The sequence below is a fragment of the Sinocyclocheilus rhinocerous genome, unplaced genomic scaffold, assembly GCF_001515625.1.
Source record: "Sinocyclocheilus rhinocerous isolate Xijiao unplaced genomic scaffold, SAMN03320098_v1.1 scaffold360, whole genome shotgun sequence".
Classification (NCBI taxonomy): Eukaryota; Metazoa; Chordata; class Actinopteri; order Cypriniformes; family Cyprinidae; genus Sinocyclocheilus; species Sinocyclocheilus rhinocerous.
The window spans coordinates 179,683-198,886 of NW_015653490.1; the positions used below are offsets into that span (position 1 = coordinate 179,683).

Consider the following 19,204-nt stretch of genomic DNA (forward strand, 5'->3'; position numbering starts at 1 on the left):
CTGTTCAGTGCTAATGCCTGAATGAATACCCAAAATAAATTAAAACCCCAGAGATCTCTTTAATATTTTAAATGATTCTCCCAGACAGCAATGCAATTATATGATGAGCAAACTGAGACTTATGCTTATGAAGTTATTACTTTTTTTAATCAATCTGAACTCAAATATTTCTAATCAAATTAGATTCATCTATATTAATGTTATACCTCTACATTCACATTAACTATAACTATATTAACTTTTACCATAACGGCATTTTTCCTGTATGTAGCTAAAGATGTAGGGAAAAATGTATATCAAATAGAATTATAAAATACACAGTATATTGTAAATATATGAAGAATATATATATATATATATTTTTTTTTAATAAAGAATATTTTTATATTACCAACTATTTAAAAAAAAAAATAAAGAAATAAAAAAAACAGTATGTCGTGTAATAATTGTAAGAATAAATAATGTATAGATAGATATTTCTATCTACATACACAGCATAAAAAGTTGATATTTATTTATTTAAATATTTCTGTGTAAATAAATAAATAAAGTAAATTATGAAAGCCTGTTTCCGCCACTAAATAAAAAATAAAAAAGGTAATTACAACTTTTTCTCTCACAATTATGTCTTTTTTTCCTCAGAATTGTGAGATATAAACTCACAATTGCGAGTTATAAAGTAAGAATTGTGAGACAAACTCGGAATTCTAAGAAATAAACTCACAATTCTGAGAATAAACTTGCAATTATGAGAAATATACAAACGAGATACAAACTCACAATTCTGACTTTTTTCAGAATTGCAAGTTTATATTACGAGATACAAACTCACAATTCTGACTTTTTTTTCAGAATTGCGAGTTTATATCTCGCAATTCTGACTTTTTTCTTGCAATATCTTGCAATTCTGAATTTATAACACGCAATTGCGAGTTATAAAGACAGAATTGCATAATATAAACACGCAATTGCGAGTTATAAAGTCAGAATTGCATAGTATAAACACGCAATTGCGAGTTATAAAGTCAGAATTGCATAGTATAAACACGCAATTGCGAGTTATAAAGTCAGAATTGCATAGTATAAACATGCAATTGCGAGTTATAAAGTCAGAATTGCAAGATATAAACTCGCAATTCTGACTTCATAACTCGCAATTGATTGTTTGTATCACACAGTTCTGAGAAAAAAACTCAGAATTGTGAGATAAAAAGTCGCAATAACCTTTTTTTATTTTTTATTCAGTGGCGGAAATGGGCTTCCATAGTAAATAAATAACAATATTATCAACTACTTTTATTCCATCAAAATCAGTAGATCAATAGATAGATATAAATAAAACAATAATTAAATATAAAAAATATATCTGCACACACATCAAAAAATAAATAAATAAATAAATACATGTATTTTATATATACAAACTTCCACACACACACTATCATATTGTGAGTGAGATGCCGATATAAAATTGTACTGCCATGGCTCTGCTGATTGTATTTGTATTTCTCCAAAAGAACTGACATAACATTTTCCTCTGAGTTTATCATTAGTGTGTTTATAAATGCAATGATGTTAATACATTTGTGAGGATTTTTGTGTGTGTTTCGGTCTATATACAGTACCTGCAGCAGATAACGGCCTTGCAGGACAGCGCGAGGTCGAGGAAGGCCTGACGCACTTCGAAAGAGAGGGCGTATTTGAGCGTCTGCCCGTCTATGATGAGCGCTAACTCATTTTCCTTCCTCAGACCATCACCCAGCGAGGAGCAATGAGCTGTTAGTGTGGCCCTGGTTGCCTGGGGGGCAAGAAAGGGAGAAAATGTATGACCACACACACTAAAAACCCATAAATACACATATAACAACACATCCATATTTGTCAGTTTTACAGTTTAATTTCTATTCCATGTCCATTGCTATATAAAACCACTTCAATTCTTTCCTGAGAAACATGCCAGCACACATTTATTTCCCTAACAGTACACTTCACACATTTCTCACGCACACACATGTATCACACACACATATTAGAGCAAGAGCGTAATGCCAAAGGAAGTTGAAGGGGATGTTTTAAGTGGTGTCATTGGGGCTGTTAGCGCCACAATCTCTCACACACACACATACACACACACACCTGTTACACATCATCCTGTCACCCGAGACAATCTAAGCCCTTAAAGGACTCAAAAGCATGAACTGTTGGCCAACAAGAACTTTATATGGGCAGAGAGAAAGAGAAATATGATAAAGGAGGAAGGAAAGGAATGTTTGTGTCAAGAACTAAATGCCAGCTAGTTAGCATTTTATAAAAAAACAACTATGTCCATATTAAGATAAGTAGTCAAACATGTGTGTGTGCATGAATGCATATATGAGACAAAAAGACATGGAGAGATAAAAAGAGAAGGTGAAATATGTGCGTGTGTGTTTATTGAATTGTGGTTGCAGGCGGTTTCTGAATGAGATCTTGATAATGGGACAGAGTCCCTAATAGAGAAAACAAACATCCTTCAATCTGTAACGAGAACCATGTGGACGATGCAGCACGCAACGAGGCACGGAGTTGGCGGCTACACACGCATATACACACAAACATGCATGAACGCAGCTGTTGAAGTCTCTGTCAGCGCTACGACAGCCTTCGTGTAACACAGAGGATGAATTCACTCCATACTGCCGAGTCGACTCTAATCAATATCTTGCTGAAGCTATCGCTCTGCTCCAAAACTCAGCGAGCTGCCTATACAAGTAGTATTTTAGGGCACAATATGTGCACTTTATCCCAGAATGCACTGTGCTGTCCTTGTAAATGGTGCTTAACTGTACCGAATGTACACTTGTAGTGTATTTCAAATCTTAAAAAGTATGTTTTTGAAAGGGATAGTTCACCTTCAGTTACTGGTCCCCATTGACTTCCATGCATGAAAAAAAAACACTATGCAAGTCAGTGGGGACCAACTAAAAGTGAACTATCCCTTTAAGAACCACTTGCAGATAAAAAAATATATATACTGGAAATAAAAGGCCACTTAAGTGTACTTTCATGACTTAATACACTTAAGAACACTTTTTAAAAATGTACTTTGTAATAATGCAAAATATAAAGTTTTACTTTAAAATAAACTTTAAATTATTGTTTTAATAGTGTTTTATCGTGCTTAGAAGTACACTTAATTTGATTGTTAGTGTTGACTAACAAACTAAAGCATATGTAAAGCATTTGATTATAATTCAATAATCAATAATCATTTAAAGTAAATATAGTTTAAATGTACTTAATCGCTGCTTCATCATCACAAATGTGTAATTACAAATATATTTAAATACATGACAGATAAGTTTCAATAGAATTACATTAAGGTTTATTTTAGTTTACCATAAATGCTTTCAAACAATAGATTTGACAATATAAATTTTATATATAAATAAACAATAGAAACAGAAATTTTAAATAAATTTAAACAGAAATGTAAAATAAGTTTTGAACAATCATACATTTTATTTTATTTGTAAATAACATTCGTGTCTCAAAACATTACATTCAGTTTGCACTTAAGTATATCATTTTAAAGTAAACTAAGTATATTAATAACCAAGTACTCCTTTTAAAAGTATGTACTTTTTCTTTCAACACTGAAAATTATTGCTAAAAATAGCCCATACAAATTGGTTATTTTATTTATTATCTGCCTGTTCCAAGGTGGTTAGGATGTTCCCTCAGAAGGCAGCTTCCTATGTAGGCAGGGGAGTGAGGTTTTGGGAAACGGTTTATAGCAGAACTGAGATCAGCCATCAAGATTCCCGAGTAACTAGAGCTCATCTCCTCTCCTCAGCTCAACCCGAACATGTTTAGCCTGTTAATGTGTGTGTGTGTGTGTTTATCTTTTCATTCAGGAATTCCTGTTTGCTTTCACCTTTCCCGGGAAAACATGAGGGAAAGAAAAACAGAAACGTAATGGAAGAATTAAGACTGATTATGGATCAAGGGAGTGCTGAAAGTCAAAGCATTTGTGCGTATGTGTGTGTGTCTTAGTGTATAAACAGTGGCCTAAGAAAACTGCTACTGGTAATTCATTACCAACTAAATTTCCCAGTTTATTATTGAAGACAGCTCTTTCTTTTCCGCTCTCTCTCCATTAGACACCCACGGCTGGTTCGATTTAGTATTAACTGCTGAACTTCAGAAAGGATGTGTCAATGTCTCTCTCCAGGGTGTGAGTTTATAAATCTTTATCTGGGACTAACAGGACTGTTTGCATATCTTATTTATTTAACAATTAAATGACCACATTAAAGATCTCCGAAATGTTTGTGTATGAGTGGGTGCGTGTGTTTGTGTGCGTGTGAGCAATTAGCTTCGCGTTGCAGTAAACATCGTAATACTCCAACACAGAGGTGCTAATAAGCTGGAAGAACGTGCCAGTCAAACCTCTCGTTATCACGGCTGCCAGCCCCGTGTCCCTGGGAACCGCTAACAGTCACCAAAACTTAATCCCATGACAAACAACACACTGAACACAGAATTCATCCTGCATTACTCAAGACATACAGTTTCACTGACTATAACCATGCAATTACTTAAGAAAAGCAAAAACAAACAAATAAATTCATAGGATTAGAAAATACTGTACTAGGAAAACTTACACTAACATTAAAACAGTAAACACCTACTACTGACATTGTAACTACACCATTCTGGAGCAAATAAGGTATTTTTTACCGCAGTATTCCTTTTACATAGCCTAGTAGTAGTTAAAATATTTCTTGTAAATCTCAACTTAAACATTAACGTAATCAAATTAAATATAAAACCAAAGCTATTTGTCACTGCCAGGGCATTAATGTTTTTATAGAAAATGTTTTATAGTTCGTTTAGCCGGCCCTGGCTCTGTTGGAAGACGTGGGCCAGTACGCGGTTCAGTTGGGCTCGGTGCTTTATGCATGTAGTACTGGAGTGCGGAACTTCTAATACGTGCAGCATGATTGCGTGAACATTTCTTAGCGGAAAAAGTGATAGATCTGTATGATAGATCTGTAAAGCAATATATTGTGAGAGGGCCGTGTGTTACAAATTAATTGCAAATATATAATTGTATTATAGATGTTTTATCAGTGGGTATTTTTTGATGCGTTTAAAAGGTGTGAAATGGCAATCAAAAATGCTTAATTTTTTTAAATATCTAAACAATAAAACCATAAAAATATAAAACATTAGTTTTACATACAAAAATTTGTCTAATTGTTATTTATTAAAATTAACAAAAGATTAAACCATTACTTAAAATATCTATGGTATTAATTATAAATAATGAAATGTATAAAACAATCAAACAAACACTCCCAGGGGTTTAAAGGCACAATATGTAAGATTTTTTTATTAAAATATCCAAAAACCACTAGAACAGTGTTATATATTTTGCTGACTTGTGTACTTACACTATCCCAAATGTTTCGAAGAATGTTTAAATCCAGAGAAATAAGCAATTTTAACTAGTGACACGGAATTATATTTTCCTTTTACAGCTGCAGACTGAGGAAGATCCTGAAACACACCAGCAAACCCTAAAACAGACAACAGTTTACAGATGTTTTTCAGTGGCAGCAGAACTATGACTAAACTTTTGGGTGAAACTTGTTTACTTTTTTCATACTTTTATTACTTGTGGGAAAACTTGAAACACTTTTAAATAAGTATAAAGAATGGCATTGGTTTTGTACATTTAATTTTTGTTTAACGTTATTAATAAAAATGTTGTTCAATTAGCATGTTTTTGTGTTTTGCTTTGGTACCGAAATTGGTACCGAGAACCGTGGATTTTCACTGGTATTGGTACCGAATACTGAAATTTTGGTACCGTGACAACACTACTTGCTATGTAGTATGCAAGACTAGTACTAGTGTCTCCCAAATGATGAGAGATGCGAGTGTGTTGGATGAGTTCAGGTGGTGATGAGTTCTAAAGAGATATTTGATTGACAGGATGGGATGACTGGACAGAGACTATTGGACAGCTGCTGGTGATGCACAGACGACGCCCCCATGTTTCATTGTCACTCTGTAATTTCTACTGAGACCTCTTGCTTGGAAATCCTGATGAGGCACTCTAGAGAAAACAAGTGTTTTACCCATTAAGGACTCATTTAGACTCCAGACTTCCCCTATTTGGGATGTGCTGTACATTTTTCTATGTCATTCCCTGACAGATATCAGAAATTAATGTATTTCATGATCCAAGCAAAATGTTATTTTCTGTACGTCTTTGTGCTGGGAACTGAATAGAGTACATGTTCTCACAAACACACATACATTTATAGAAAACACTACTGTACAAGCGCACACACTCACACACAGACACACACATTGCAGCTTTGTTGTGTTCTCAGGTTCCTGCGAAAGGGATCTTATCACATTTATATTTAGAATAGAGAGAAAGGCCCCTTTGGTGTTACATATCACAGATCACATTCTCCATTCATAGAGAAATCTCACACACACACACACACACACACAAGTGAGTGAGTGAGACATTAAGGCCAACTGCTGTGACATGACAGGTCACCTTATCTGTTCAATGGCAGTGTAGCAGCAAGGCAGTTCATAAACTGAGGTCGGTCTCTCTCACTCTCTCTCTCTCTCACACACACACACACACACATTTTAACAAATGATTTAAAGGGGTCATATGATGTTGCTAAAAAGAACATTATTTGGTGTAATGAAATATGTTTATGCGGTTTAAGGTTAAAAAAACAAGGCGGCAACAACAATTCTACTGCGAGAATAAAAGTTACGCCTTCTTTCTTTGCATGAACATTTGGGCGGTGTTAGGCAAATCTTCCCACACAGTGACTTTTGCTTTTCAAACCTGCAGTAGAACTCGTTCAGGTCTTCAGCCAGTTGTTGACTGGCCTCGGTGCTGGGGGAGGGGGTCTTGTAGCTGGTGATGGCTTTCAGGCCATTCCACACTGATGTAGAGTCGTTGCTTGAGAGCTGTTTTTTTAGCTTTTCAGAGTAGTTTAACTTTGCCCCTCTTATCTCCCTATTCAGTGTGTATTTGGCCTGTTTGTACACAGCTTTGCCCCCACTCCTGCAGGCGTCCTCTTTGGCCTGGCAAAGCTGTTTGAGTTTTGCACTGAACCAAGGTTTGTCGTTGTTAAATGTTAAATAAGTTCTGGTGGGAACACACATGTCCTCACAGAAACTGATGTAGGAACAGTTCTTACTACAGGTTTAGCAGATTTGAGTTTCTGCCTGTAGGCTGGTAGAAGATGAACCAAACAGTGATATCACACAGGAAGTTTCACTTCATGAAGTTTAAAGGAACGGTTCACCTAAAATTTCCACTACTGCCATAAGTTAATAGAAACACAAAGCCTAAACAGGGGAAAAAATCCCATCACAAGGCTTTTGACTTGGAATACAGCTCACAAGTCATATCGACCACATTTATGGTATTGTTACGTTTTTTTAGAAGTCACTATGAACCGTAAAAATGATCACCTTTTGCAATTCACTGACAAAATAACCTCATACAAGTATAAAACAACAACCTATGAGAAAGTACTAACAGAATTTTCATTTTAGTATGAACTACCCCTTTAAATGCCAGAAACAGCCCCATGCTTATAAAACAAACAAACATGTGGATACCTGTGTGATACCTGGCCCCCAAATAGTGTGCGTGACAGAGAGATTTCGATCACATGTCAGTCGTCTTGCGCATGTGCTGACCTTAGTACTGTGTATAGTATTTGTATTACAAAGAGAATGGCAAAGAGGAGCACAAACTGTGTGTATATGATTAATGACGACTACAGTGAGTGTGTTTGTGTAAGTCATGTAATACAGGCAGTGTGACAGCAAACGTGGAACGCAGCCTATCAGAAAGATCAGACAGACAGCTGTGTGTGTGTGTGTCTGGGAAAGTAAGAGCGAATATGTGTGGGCCATGGAAAGAATATGTGCGACAAAGGAAGGAGGCAGAGAAAATGTTTGGGTAAGAATGCCTCTGTGTGTTACAAGGACACCAGCTGTCTGAATGGGACCGTGTGTGTGTGTGTGTCACAGCAGAGTGACAGATGGAACTTGTCACAGAGTCTGAGTCAAAAGCCATCATGTTTACCCAGGAGGCTTTGCTGGCAGAATTTGTTTTGACGAGATTGAGCGCCAAAAGGAGATCGCATTACTCCTCACCCCACACATACACTTGCGCTCGAACACACTCTAATGCACACACTGTTCCTGTAAATTTGGGAGCTGCTGACAGATGGAGGAGGAGTTGTGTGACAGGAGAGACAGAGAAAATCGACCAATCACACCATCAACAATGATCAACTTATTTGTGCATTATATAGATGACAGACAGAAAGAAAGGAAGAAGACATGAAGGAGTGTGATGTGTTGGCCCAACTGTGCTTTACACGAAGCGGCAGCTGACACACACACACACACACACTCCATATCTTCCACACAAACACACAGCTGTGACATTAGGCTCACCCCAGCAGTGTCTGAGGTATTGTGGGTTATTTTAAGAGCTTGGTAAGATAAGAAATAATTCTTTTGGAGATTTTAACCGAGGCTAAAGCTGCCCATCTCCACAAAACGCCAGTCTTTTACTATGCTTTTTTTACTAGCTACATAATACGTACAAATAAAAGGCCATTAAACACTCATTCAATAAATCCCATAATGTGGTTGGACAATTTTCAAAAGCACAATATTGATTACTGCAAATTGCAGCCCATTAGAGGCAGAACAAAAACAACACTATCATTTATTAATCGCCATCCACTGCAACCGCAAAAACCTGTTGCCAGGCTGTAGAGGCTTCAGATTGAGCCAATTAGGCCTGTTCACACCAAGTATGAATTTTCTCCACATTTTTTTACATAAAAAACATGGCTACATGGCAAGTAATTATTGATCAAATAAGAATAGTTAATATACACTTATAAAATAGATCCATTTCTGGACGCTGATTGGTCAATTCATCATAGCTAAAATAAGTAGAACAATTTTTAAATATTTTGCAGTATTATCTTAATATAAAATTATATTCAATATTATATTTGATGGCTTGTTTTACTGTATTTTTGATCAAATAAATGCAGCCTTGTTGAACATAAGAGACTTTTTTTTTTTTTTTTACATTAAACATTACATTTTCTTTGTGATTTTTATGTCCACTAAAATTGTTTTATGTACAAAAGCAAGTCGGAAATTATATAGCTATAATGTAACTTCATAAATTCATGAACATACTGCTGCTGAAAAATAATGCCATACCAAGCAAAACATTACTGACAGAAGCGTGTTTTTCAACATGTTCTGACTAATGCTAGGGGTAAGTAAAACTAAAAATCAATACAATCTTTTTTTAATCACATGCAACATTCGGCACTCATGCAAACTCTTGCTTCTCATCTGAAAATTATTCTGTGGGTTTGATATAAGCAATCTGATGCTACCGAAGGGGCATCAATACCCTTTAGTCATAATTATATTTACAATATACTCTATCCAACAACAACAACTATCCAACTTATCTGAACATACTGTTTTCATTTCACAGACACAATAACTGGAAACAAAATGGTCCAAAAATCTGGCAACAGTGTTTTTACAAACCATTATCAATGTTTCATTCTAAACAGGCAAATGTCTGAAAAAAAAAGAACAGTCATGAATCCTGCTACTTCCCAGGAGCCTTTGTTTCCAGTACTCAGTCTGCGTCTGTGTGTGTGTGTGTTTATGCACGCTTGTGTGTGAGATGCTCTGCTGTCTGGCAGACTGTTCTCAGAGATCTGAGACTTTACAAGCTCCCTAGTATGACTATCTTTGCCTGGAAGTAATTAACCTTGCGTGTGTAAGAAAAATAGAGAAGTCGACGAAGTGGAGAGTAGTTGAAAAAAATAACGAAAACATTATTAAAGAGACACAATAAAATTGATAGCTATTCACCTTTTAAAACTGGAATGATGAAGCATTTTTACTTCAAAATCATTCTAGAGAACAGAAACATTCCTCTAATTGAAAAATCACCTGTGTGTGCTTTTCAGCTTTTTCTCATGCGCTTTTATGTCATAACATATATGAGTGTGTGTTCTGCTCATATGTGTGTCCATACGATCCATCACGCTTTCATCATGTTCTCAATGATGACACCAGACACCTTAATTACCTTCACCTGTACGAGAACAAAGACACACACTTCCCTCACCTGTCCACACCCAGTGTCCTCTAGAGACAGCCTGAGAACACTTACCAACACACACACATATAAAAGCACAATATGTACTCACATCCAGGGAATCTTCATTGACGATGATGAGGGACATGCCATGTGACACCAGCCTACAGGAGTAACCTGAGACACAGTGGAGAGTTACAGTAGAGGCGTTACACAAAGCCACACATACACACCCCAACAACAACTTAACCTCTTTGTATATCTGTCATTACCCACTAATGCCTGTCTGCTGTCCACTGGTTTATCTCCAGTCTCACCCAATTTATTTTGAGCTGTCTGTCTGCAGCGCCCGCCTGACTGCCTATCTGTCTGTCCTTCTGCGATTTCCTTGGTCTAGGAGTCTGCTTGTGTGTTTTCAATCAGTGTCTGTTTGATATTGTATTGTGTTGTGTTGTGTCATTGTACTTTGTACATTATACTTGTCAGCCTACATTAAAGCTGCTGTCTGTAATGTATTATGAAATTAAAATACAAATAAGTATTTTAGCTTAAAAATATAATGTACTATAGAATAAAAAATACATAATCTTTGAAATAATTAAGTTTATGCATTGCTTACCTAGGCTGCATTTATTTGATCAAAACTACAGTGAAAACAGTAATTTTGTAAAAAAAAAAAATTACAATCTAAAATAAGCATTTTCTGTTATAATACTTTTTTTTAAATTTAATTTATTCCTCTAAGAGCAAAGGTAAAATTTCAACAGCTATTACTCCAATCTGAAAAATGAAAAAATGTATCACTTTCCATGATAAATAAAAAATAATAAGAACAATTATTAACAATTCAGCAGCAATTATAACTGATAACCGAGCACCAAATAAGCATATTAGAATGATTTCCGAAGGATCATGTGACATGTGAGAAATAGTCTATGTATGTATAAATATGTATATATATATATATATATATATATGATAAATAATTGAACAGTTTTTAAACCTTTTAAATTATAATAATTTTTTTTCACAATATCACTGTTTTACTGTAGATTTGATCAATCAAAATACATTTAAAAAATCCTTTATTTTTACATAAAATAAAGTCTCTTAGCAAACAAATAACAAATTGCAGAAGATACATATTGTGCGGCAAGCCTGTTTTTGCATGTGTAAAATGAAAAACAAAAGCTCATTTACCAGTTTTACACACCTGTTTCTGAACAGGTATGTCTATATGTAATCCATGTTTAAAAAAAACCTTAAACCATTTGCTTGTCTGGTTTAATCTTTTATCTGGTCTCCCTGTCCAGCTGACAAATGCACAACCAGCCCTCTTAAAACAGCAAAACAGACCAACAGGTTTTTCAGCACTTTGACCCAATGATGCATTATATGTGCACAGGAATAAATGTTGAATATTAACCATATACATCACCCTGGGTGCTGACATGATCGTCTGATGTCAAATCCACAACAGCAAAACCATGTTATAATCAGTTATGGATTTCTACATTAGTTAGAAGTCTGACTACAAGTGGTGTTCTATTGACTACATGCTAATACAGACTCAAACAATGGCGTGACTTTGTGGAATAAGTATATAACCATGTATGACACACCAATATTGATGGCTGTCTCCTGCTTGTCTCCGGTCAGAACCCAGATCTTGATGTCGGCTCTCATGAGTGTTGCTATGGTTTCCGGGACTCCCGCTTGCAGTCGGTCTTCTATCGCAGTGGCACCCAGCAACAGCAAGTTCTGTGTGTGACAAAGAGATGAAAAAAAAACTGATGAGAAGAGATGAAAAGAGATGAGAAGAAAAAGAGGATACTGAATTAAATAAATAAATAAATCATTTATTTTATAGAATTGAACAGTATTAATTTAACCAAATTTATAAAAAATTTAGTGAAATGATCAATATTATATTGTTTCTGGGAAATATACCATATTGTGCGTATGATAACATGTTGATGGCTAATTTATAGTGTAAAGTTATATGTATTTTGAAAAATAAAATAAAATTACAGCATTTTAATTCATTCTTCAAAAATATATATATTTAAATGATCACTTTAAATGTATAATTCTGCATCCTGTCATCTAACTTAAGAAAATAAACTGGATTATGGTGCTAGGGTGTTATGTGTGGTTTACTAGGAAGTTACTTTATTGACCCTTATGTCTTTATTATATTCTGGTCTCTAGATATGATTTGAGCCCCTTCTTTAATGCCATTCTATGTGATTTTTAAACTTATTTTATTCTCCACTGGCAAAAATTCTAAACCTGATTTCTTGACAAAGTAATAGCACACCCTTCTCCAAAAATTGCACAATTTGAAGTATCATTCATGTTTTGAAAACTTCAAACCATAGCTGAAAGCACTACTAAATACAGCCACACACAGAAACTCAGTAAATACAGGCAACCTAAAACCTTGACATCTTTCACACCTTCTCCTCTCCATCTTTCACCGTGTCTTATCCACTTCTTTTTAATAATTCCTCTCTCCCTCTGTGAGAATATGTGTATGTGGGGAGATATTTGAGGAGTTTTTGGTGTATTTATGTGTGTGTGCAGAGGTAACACAGTAGTGTTGTTGACTTTGGTTTTATGGGGCTCTTGGCAGACTGGTGCAGGTAATTATCCTCGCTGTGGTATACCAACCCCTCCTCAGACTACTACTCTGGGCCAGAGCCCTGAAAAGCACACAAAACCCAACAAACTGGATTTTCACTGCTCCATATAACAGCGTCTGTGTCCTGGGGCTCAGATCTCTGATCAGTAGTTTCGAAGTTTTGCAGTACTGTGTAATCCAACCTGACCGGGAGGCAGTGAGTTTATAGCTTGTAACAGTTAATGAGAGAACAACAGAGCACCACCTTATGCACAATCTGAGTTCAGAAGTGTGAAAATGTAATGTTACAGTGCCACCTGTTGACCAGTCAAAGCACTGCATCTGGAGGACAGCCATGTGCAAAAGATGCTAGTCTTGGCACCAGACTTTCTCATATATAATGAACATAACACAGATTTGCTCCCTCCTACACAAGAAGGCACTAAAGATTTTTTTTAATATACTAAATCAAAGATACTAAGTTGCTACAAATAGGTGCTTCTGAGAAACAACTTTATGGGGTAAATAATGCCATTAATCATTTTAGAAATATTCAAGAGTTTTGTGAATGGATATACTGTACATACGTTTTTTTCAGGTAGAGTATATCCATTCATATTATATATATTAATATTTATAGTATATATTTTAAATATATTCATTCAATTATTACATTTATGAAATAATTAAAATTATATATATATATTATTAAAATATTTATTATTTCCAATATTTAATATTTATATCAAAAATATAAAATCAGATTTCTTTGTAATAAACTTTTGTTTTTGCATCCCAGTTTGAACTGTCAAGTTTTTTCATCATTCGGGATATGACGAATATGTAACAAATATACAAAATTCATAATTCTGACTGAAGTGGTCTGAATACACTTATTTTCTTTCTCTCTTTGCTCATATAGAAAATTTTGTGACATTCATATTGTGAATAGTGAATGAGTTGTACAGCCAGTTTTTCCAAACACTGTATAATGTAAGAATCATAAAATGCCTGTCACTTATGTTCACTCATGCACCTTGTGATTTATGCAAGACAAAGTCAAAAATCCAGTATCTCAAAATATTAGAATATTTCCTAAGATCAATCAAAAAAAGGATTTGCAAAACAGAAAGGTTCAAGTTCTTTAAAGTATGTTCATTTATGCACTCAATACTTGGTCGGGGCTCCTTTACTCCTGGTAGACGGCTGCATTGACTTTGAAATCTCCTGGTAGACGGCTGCATTGACTTTGGACTTGATAAAACACAATGGACCAAACTTTGCATTTAATATGCTTTGATACAGCACTCTGTGAACAGTCACCCCTTTCAGTAATGACCTTCTGCGACTTACCCTCTTTGTGGAGGGTGCCAATGACTGTCTTCGGGACCATTGCCAAGTCAGCAGTCTTCCTCATTATTGTGGTTTCAAAGAACAAGAGATACCTGGAATTTGTACTGTAGGGATGGTCATTAAATGAAACTCAAATATAAATATTCTAATATTTTGAGATACTGGATTTTTGACTTTCATGAGCTGTAAGCTCTAATCATCGAAATTAAAACAAAAAAACTTTTGAAATGTTTTACTTTATATGTAATGAATATATGAAAGTTTCACTTTTTGAAATAAGTTACCAAAAAAAAAAAAAAAAAACTTTTTCACGATATTCTAATTTTTTGAACAATACATCCTTTAGCACAACTGTTATATCTAAGAGGTCCATTTTCAAATCTACACTGTGTGTAAAAAAGTGGTTCATCTATGTGAACCAGATCTGTAGTAAAAGTCTGGTTTGGTTAAAGTAAAGACACACTGACCCGTGAACAATCCCTTTCCTAACCCTTGATTACATGTGATAGTGATATGCATGGCATAGATTACATACCATCTCTATGAGTTCGTAGCATTCCTCCAGTTTCTGTGCTCTGTCCTTTAGCACAGTGCTGACACGATTGTACTCCTTCAGCCATTCCTGATACGCCCCCTCCTCGAGGTCCACATATGCGAAACAAAGTGTCCGCAGCCCTGCACATGCAAACAAACACAAACCAAAGTTAATCTAAAGAGAAGATAAAATGTTAAACCTTCAAACACTGACATATTGAGAAACTCTTCACCTTCTGTGGCAAACTGCTCCAGATGGGCCACGGTCAGGTCATTATACTGTGACGCCTCATTCAGACGCTCAAAAATCACATTGTCCTGTAATACATGCATGACATCACTACATTACAATGGCTTGTGCCATAAATCAAACCCATACTGAGTAAAAAAAAAATAAAAAAATCAGCTGTCATCACAAGAATAAATGACTTTTTTTTTTTAAATGTTAAAACAGAAGTTATTTTAAATTGTAATAATATTTTACAACATTACTGTTTTACTGTATTTTTGATCTGACAGACACTTTTAAATAGTAGTTTACGTTCTGTCTCTATGCTAATTATGTGGTTTATGTAACACGCACCGCTCCCTTGCAATAAAGTCGAAGCTTTCCCGTAGGTGTTCTGACAATCACTGACATCCGTTTGCGATTGCTGCAAAAAAGGCACAGACATTGAAACACAACGTACTGGGTATTTGTGATGTTGTGACTGAGCATGTGTGAAGTGGTGAGAGCTCACAGCTGGTTCCTACCTGGAAAATTCCAGTACATTAAGAAGCTCATATATCTGCTCATTTCCTCTCTTGAGGAACAAACACAAGAAATGTACACATTAACCATACAAAGTACCATACAAAAGTTTTGGTTCATCATTAATGGCAAGAAGACACATACTAACCGCTTCTATGATGACTGAATGTGGGGTCCGTGCCGTAAAAACAAAGCCCAGACTTTTGGCACCTTTAACCAGCGCTCCTTCATCTGAAAACACCAGATTATGGAAATATCAGTTAAAAACTCCAGTAAAAACGGTTATATCATGAAATATTATTACAGTTTAAAATAACTGTTTTCTATGTTATTACATTTTAAAATGTAATTTATTCCTGTTAAGACAAAGCTGAATTTTCAGCATCATTACTCCAGTCTTCAGTGTCACATGATCCTTCAGAAATCATTTTAATATGTGGAACTGCTGCTCAAGATACATTTCTTATTATTACCGGTATTGAAAGAGTTGTGTCGCATAATATTTTTGTGGAAACTGTGATACATTTATTCTAGGATACTTTGATGAATAGAAAGTTCAAAAGAACAGCATTTATTTAAAACATTTGTTTACATCATAAATATTTTAGAAATAAATACTTTATTGTCAATTTAATGCATCCTTATTGACTCCAAACTTTTGAAAGGTAGTATGTGTATACATAAAAATAAAAATAAATTAATATTCATTATTTATATTTAATATTACATTAATTAATTGATATTAGTACATTTCTTACTTAAAATAAGTTAAAAATGAATTCTTACTTAAAACTTTAAATAAGTAATATATAATATTTATATTAATTTTTTACACAAATGCAAAACTTTACACTGCTAAACATGAAAAGGATTGGAAGACGTGAAATGTTTTTTTTTTTAGGTTTATCCCCTGCCTAGGAATCACAGCACTATGACATATAACTTATATTAAATGAAGAGTAAAAGTGATGTTTATCGTGTCAATGTGTTTTCCATATATCATTTTTTAATTATATGACAACTGTTTTAAGTGTGACAATTAACTGGTTAACTCAAATCAAATCAAACTGAGGGAGCAGCTTCAAATATTCAGAAACCAACAAGAAGGTTGTGGTACCTGGTGAGGAAGCCTGGAAGATAATTTGGTTTCCTTCTCGCTCAGGAACAACAGTATGACAAACAGCCATCATGGTCAAAAACTCACAAATCTGTGGGGATGTAGGCTATAGAGAAAGGGAAGAAGCAGATTTTAACTATTAACATACATAATTCACAAGAAACTGTTTTAATATCCAATCTATGACAGAATAATAACAGCTATAAAGTTCTTACATGATTCTTCTCAATGTTCTGGATAAGAGCAGGATCATCAAACTCAGTGGAATTATGACTTGTAGAGGGAAGGTGACTGCAAAAAAAATTTGATGTAATGGACAACATAACGTAATAAGGCACATTATCCTCTTAGACCTGCGTAATATTCGCTAGGGTACAGGACAGAGATAGAATCAGCGGCATCTGACCTGAAGTCCTCCATGGATCGATCGCAGTCCAGGTCTGGGAAATGCCTGGAGACAGCATTATAGATCAGTGGCCACTCACACAAATATAAACAAAAAGTAACAGATCAATGCACACTAATAGAGCCAGAATGACAATGCAAAGTACAAAGATAATGTGAGTGTATTGATGGACGAAAGCAAAGGAACACTACAATTACCCGTATGTAATTCCAGCTATCGTGCACTTCTTAAAGTGCATGATGTTGCAGGTGAGAGTGCCGGTCTTGTCTGAAAATAGATATTTGACCTGAAACAGAAAGAGACAGTGAATGAGATGTACTGGAGTTGAGGTACATAAACATTTGTAAAAGTTAATGGGAGGAGCTTCTCCTCACTTGGCCGAGTTCTTCATTCAGATTGGACGTTCGGGCCATAGCGGGAGTGTCTGTCTCTGCGTAATACATCTCAACATCCTGTAAGCATGCATGAAGAACAAAGCACTTATTCACAGAGAATCAGAGTTCTGTGCTCATGGTTTTGGCAAAAAATACTGTATTTTAACACTGTGATCAATTGATAAAAAAAATGAAACTGGTGATTATTATTTATTATTATTTTACCCAGTTGATGAAGAGAGCCTGTGTGAATTTGACCACTTCTAGCGTGACCAGGAGGCTGATGGGAATCAGGTTGTTATAGAGGATGATGAAGGTTAGCAGATTGTACCAGAAGTTCAGAGAGATGTCACCTGGATACACAACCACATATTTTATATATTATAACCACATAGCTTATTTTATTATAAAGACTAACATATGCAAAAAATTAACAAAAGTATTTTTTTTTGTCTTAGTAAGTGTTATTAAGTGAAAAGGTACAATAAATATTCTAAATCCATATCTGAAAGGGCAATGTAGGTTTCCCTGTAAGTTTCACCTGCACGAGAAAGGTACCAGCAAGCCTCATCTGTGTGCTGTTTGTTCCATATGGCGGCACCGATGGAGCTGACCAGCGCCATGACCAGGAGAATCCCGAACAGAACCAGGATCTGCATGTTTGTCACACGCTCCACATTAGAGCGCTTCAGTGGAGCTTTAGTGGAATTCTGCAGGATGGAAACATTATATTAATGCTAAAAAACAACTTGAACACACACTACTGTTCAAATTTGGGGTCAGTAGGATTTTAAAAATAAATAAATAAATAATAAAAAAAAATAATAAAAAAATAAAATAAAATAAAATAAAATAAATGCAGCCTTGGTCAGCATAACAGACTTCTTTTAAAAACGTTTTAAATCTTACCGACCACAAAACTTTAAATGGTAATGTAGATGCATATTACTATTTACATCTATAATGACTCCATGAATATGTTTTCATTTAAAAAAGGAATTAGGAAAGTGTAGCCTCAGTACTTTCAGATGACTGCATCTTTAAAACCACCTGAATGGTTACAACATTTATCTCTATGGTATTTTCATAGCATTTCCTTCAAATAATACTAATAACTGTCCACATCAGTGTTATTTTACTGTTATATATATTATATTTTTAATCAATTATTACAGTATTTATTAATATTTTGAGTTAGCTTTTAATTTGATATTTTCAGTTTTTATTAAAATTTTAGATTGTTTTATTCTGTTTCTGTAATTTTTTATTAGTTTTTATATTTCTGTTTAGCTTTAATTATTATTATTTTTAATAATAATAATAATAATAATACATATGATACAGTAAGTAGCCAAGGTAATATTCCTTTAAATTTAGCATATTATTCTATACATTTAATTATTTATATTATATAAATAAAATTATTTTTAAACTGTGCCAGCTCTGGTCCACATCCAGCTTTTATGAGATCACACTTACCTGCATGAGCTTTGAATCATGTCCAGTGTAAACTACAATTCCCACAACCCACTGCGTGTTCCTGAGCTGGGCTCCTCGTAACAACACTTGGTCCGGCCCAAGTGGAGCTGGGCTGTAATACAAGCACATGACGACTGAATGTAGTGTGTGTGTGTATGCAAGTTATATTTTAATTTCTCATTAATAGCAAGTTGACGTACTTGTGGTTGTCTAAGCGCAGTGTTCCAGTGAAGTCATACAAGTGTCTGTTTGGCCCCTCACATTCAAGACGACCAGACAAAGCCATCAGTTCCTCCAGAGACTGAAAACTAGCTGTGAGAGAGAGACCCTGAAACACACATTTAACAAACAACAAGCATGTTATACTCTTAA

The 19,204-nt window shown here is 34.9% G+C and overlaps 1 protein-coding gene across 18 annotated transcripts in view; it reads right to left on the reverse strand.

Annotated features, from left to right (window-relative positions):
* LOC107716405 (phospholipid-transporting ATPase IB-like) overlaps positions 1–19,204 on the reverse strand; it is a 61,774-nt gene that overhangs the window by 22,188 nt on the left and 20,382 nt on the right. For all 18 annotated transcript variants that reach the window (XR_001637207.1, XR_001637208.1, XM_016522842.1 and 15 more), the window contains 17 exons: positions 19,033–19,160; positions 18,833–18,944; positions 17,895–18,063; positions 17,579–17,706; positions 17,354–17,431; positions 17,177–17,265; positions 16,980–17,024; positions 16,789–16,864; positions 16,574–16,679; positions 15,605–15,687; positions 15,459–15,508; positions 15,289–15,358; positions 14,939–15,023; positions 14,707–14,846; positions 11,818–11,956; positions 10,308–10,372; positions 1,626–1,798 (listed from right to left, as the gene is read on the reverse strand). Coding sequence is in view for 16 of the 18 variants with exons in the window: in XM_016522842.1 (XP_016378328.1) it covers positions 1,626–1,798; positions 10,308–10,372; positions 11,818–11,956; positions 14,707–14,846; positions 14,939–15,023; positions 15,289–15,358; positions 15,459–15,508; positions 15,605–15,687; positions 16,574–16,679; positions 16,789–16,864; positions 16,980–17,024; positions 17,177–17,265; positions 17,354–17,431; positions 17,579–17,706; positions 17,895–18,063; positions 18,833–18,944; positions 19,033–19,160 (1,736 nt within the window). In the remaining 2 variants the exon portion in view is untranslated. The remainder of the gene's footprint in view (positions 1–1,625; positions 1,799–10,307; positions 10,373–11,817; positions 11,957–14,706; positions 14,847–14,938; positions 15,024–15,288; positions 15,359–15,458; positions 15,509–15,604; positions 15,688–16,573; positions 16,680–16,788; positions 16,865–16,979; positions 17,025–17,176; positions 17,266–17,353; positions 17,432–17,578; positions 17,707–17,894; positions 18,064–18,832; positions 18,945–19,032; positions 19,161–19,204) is intronic.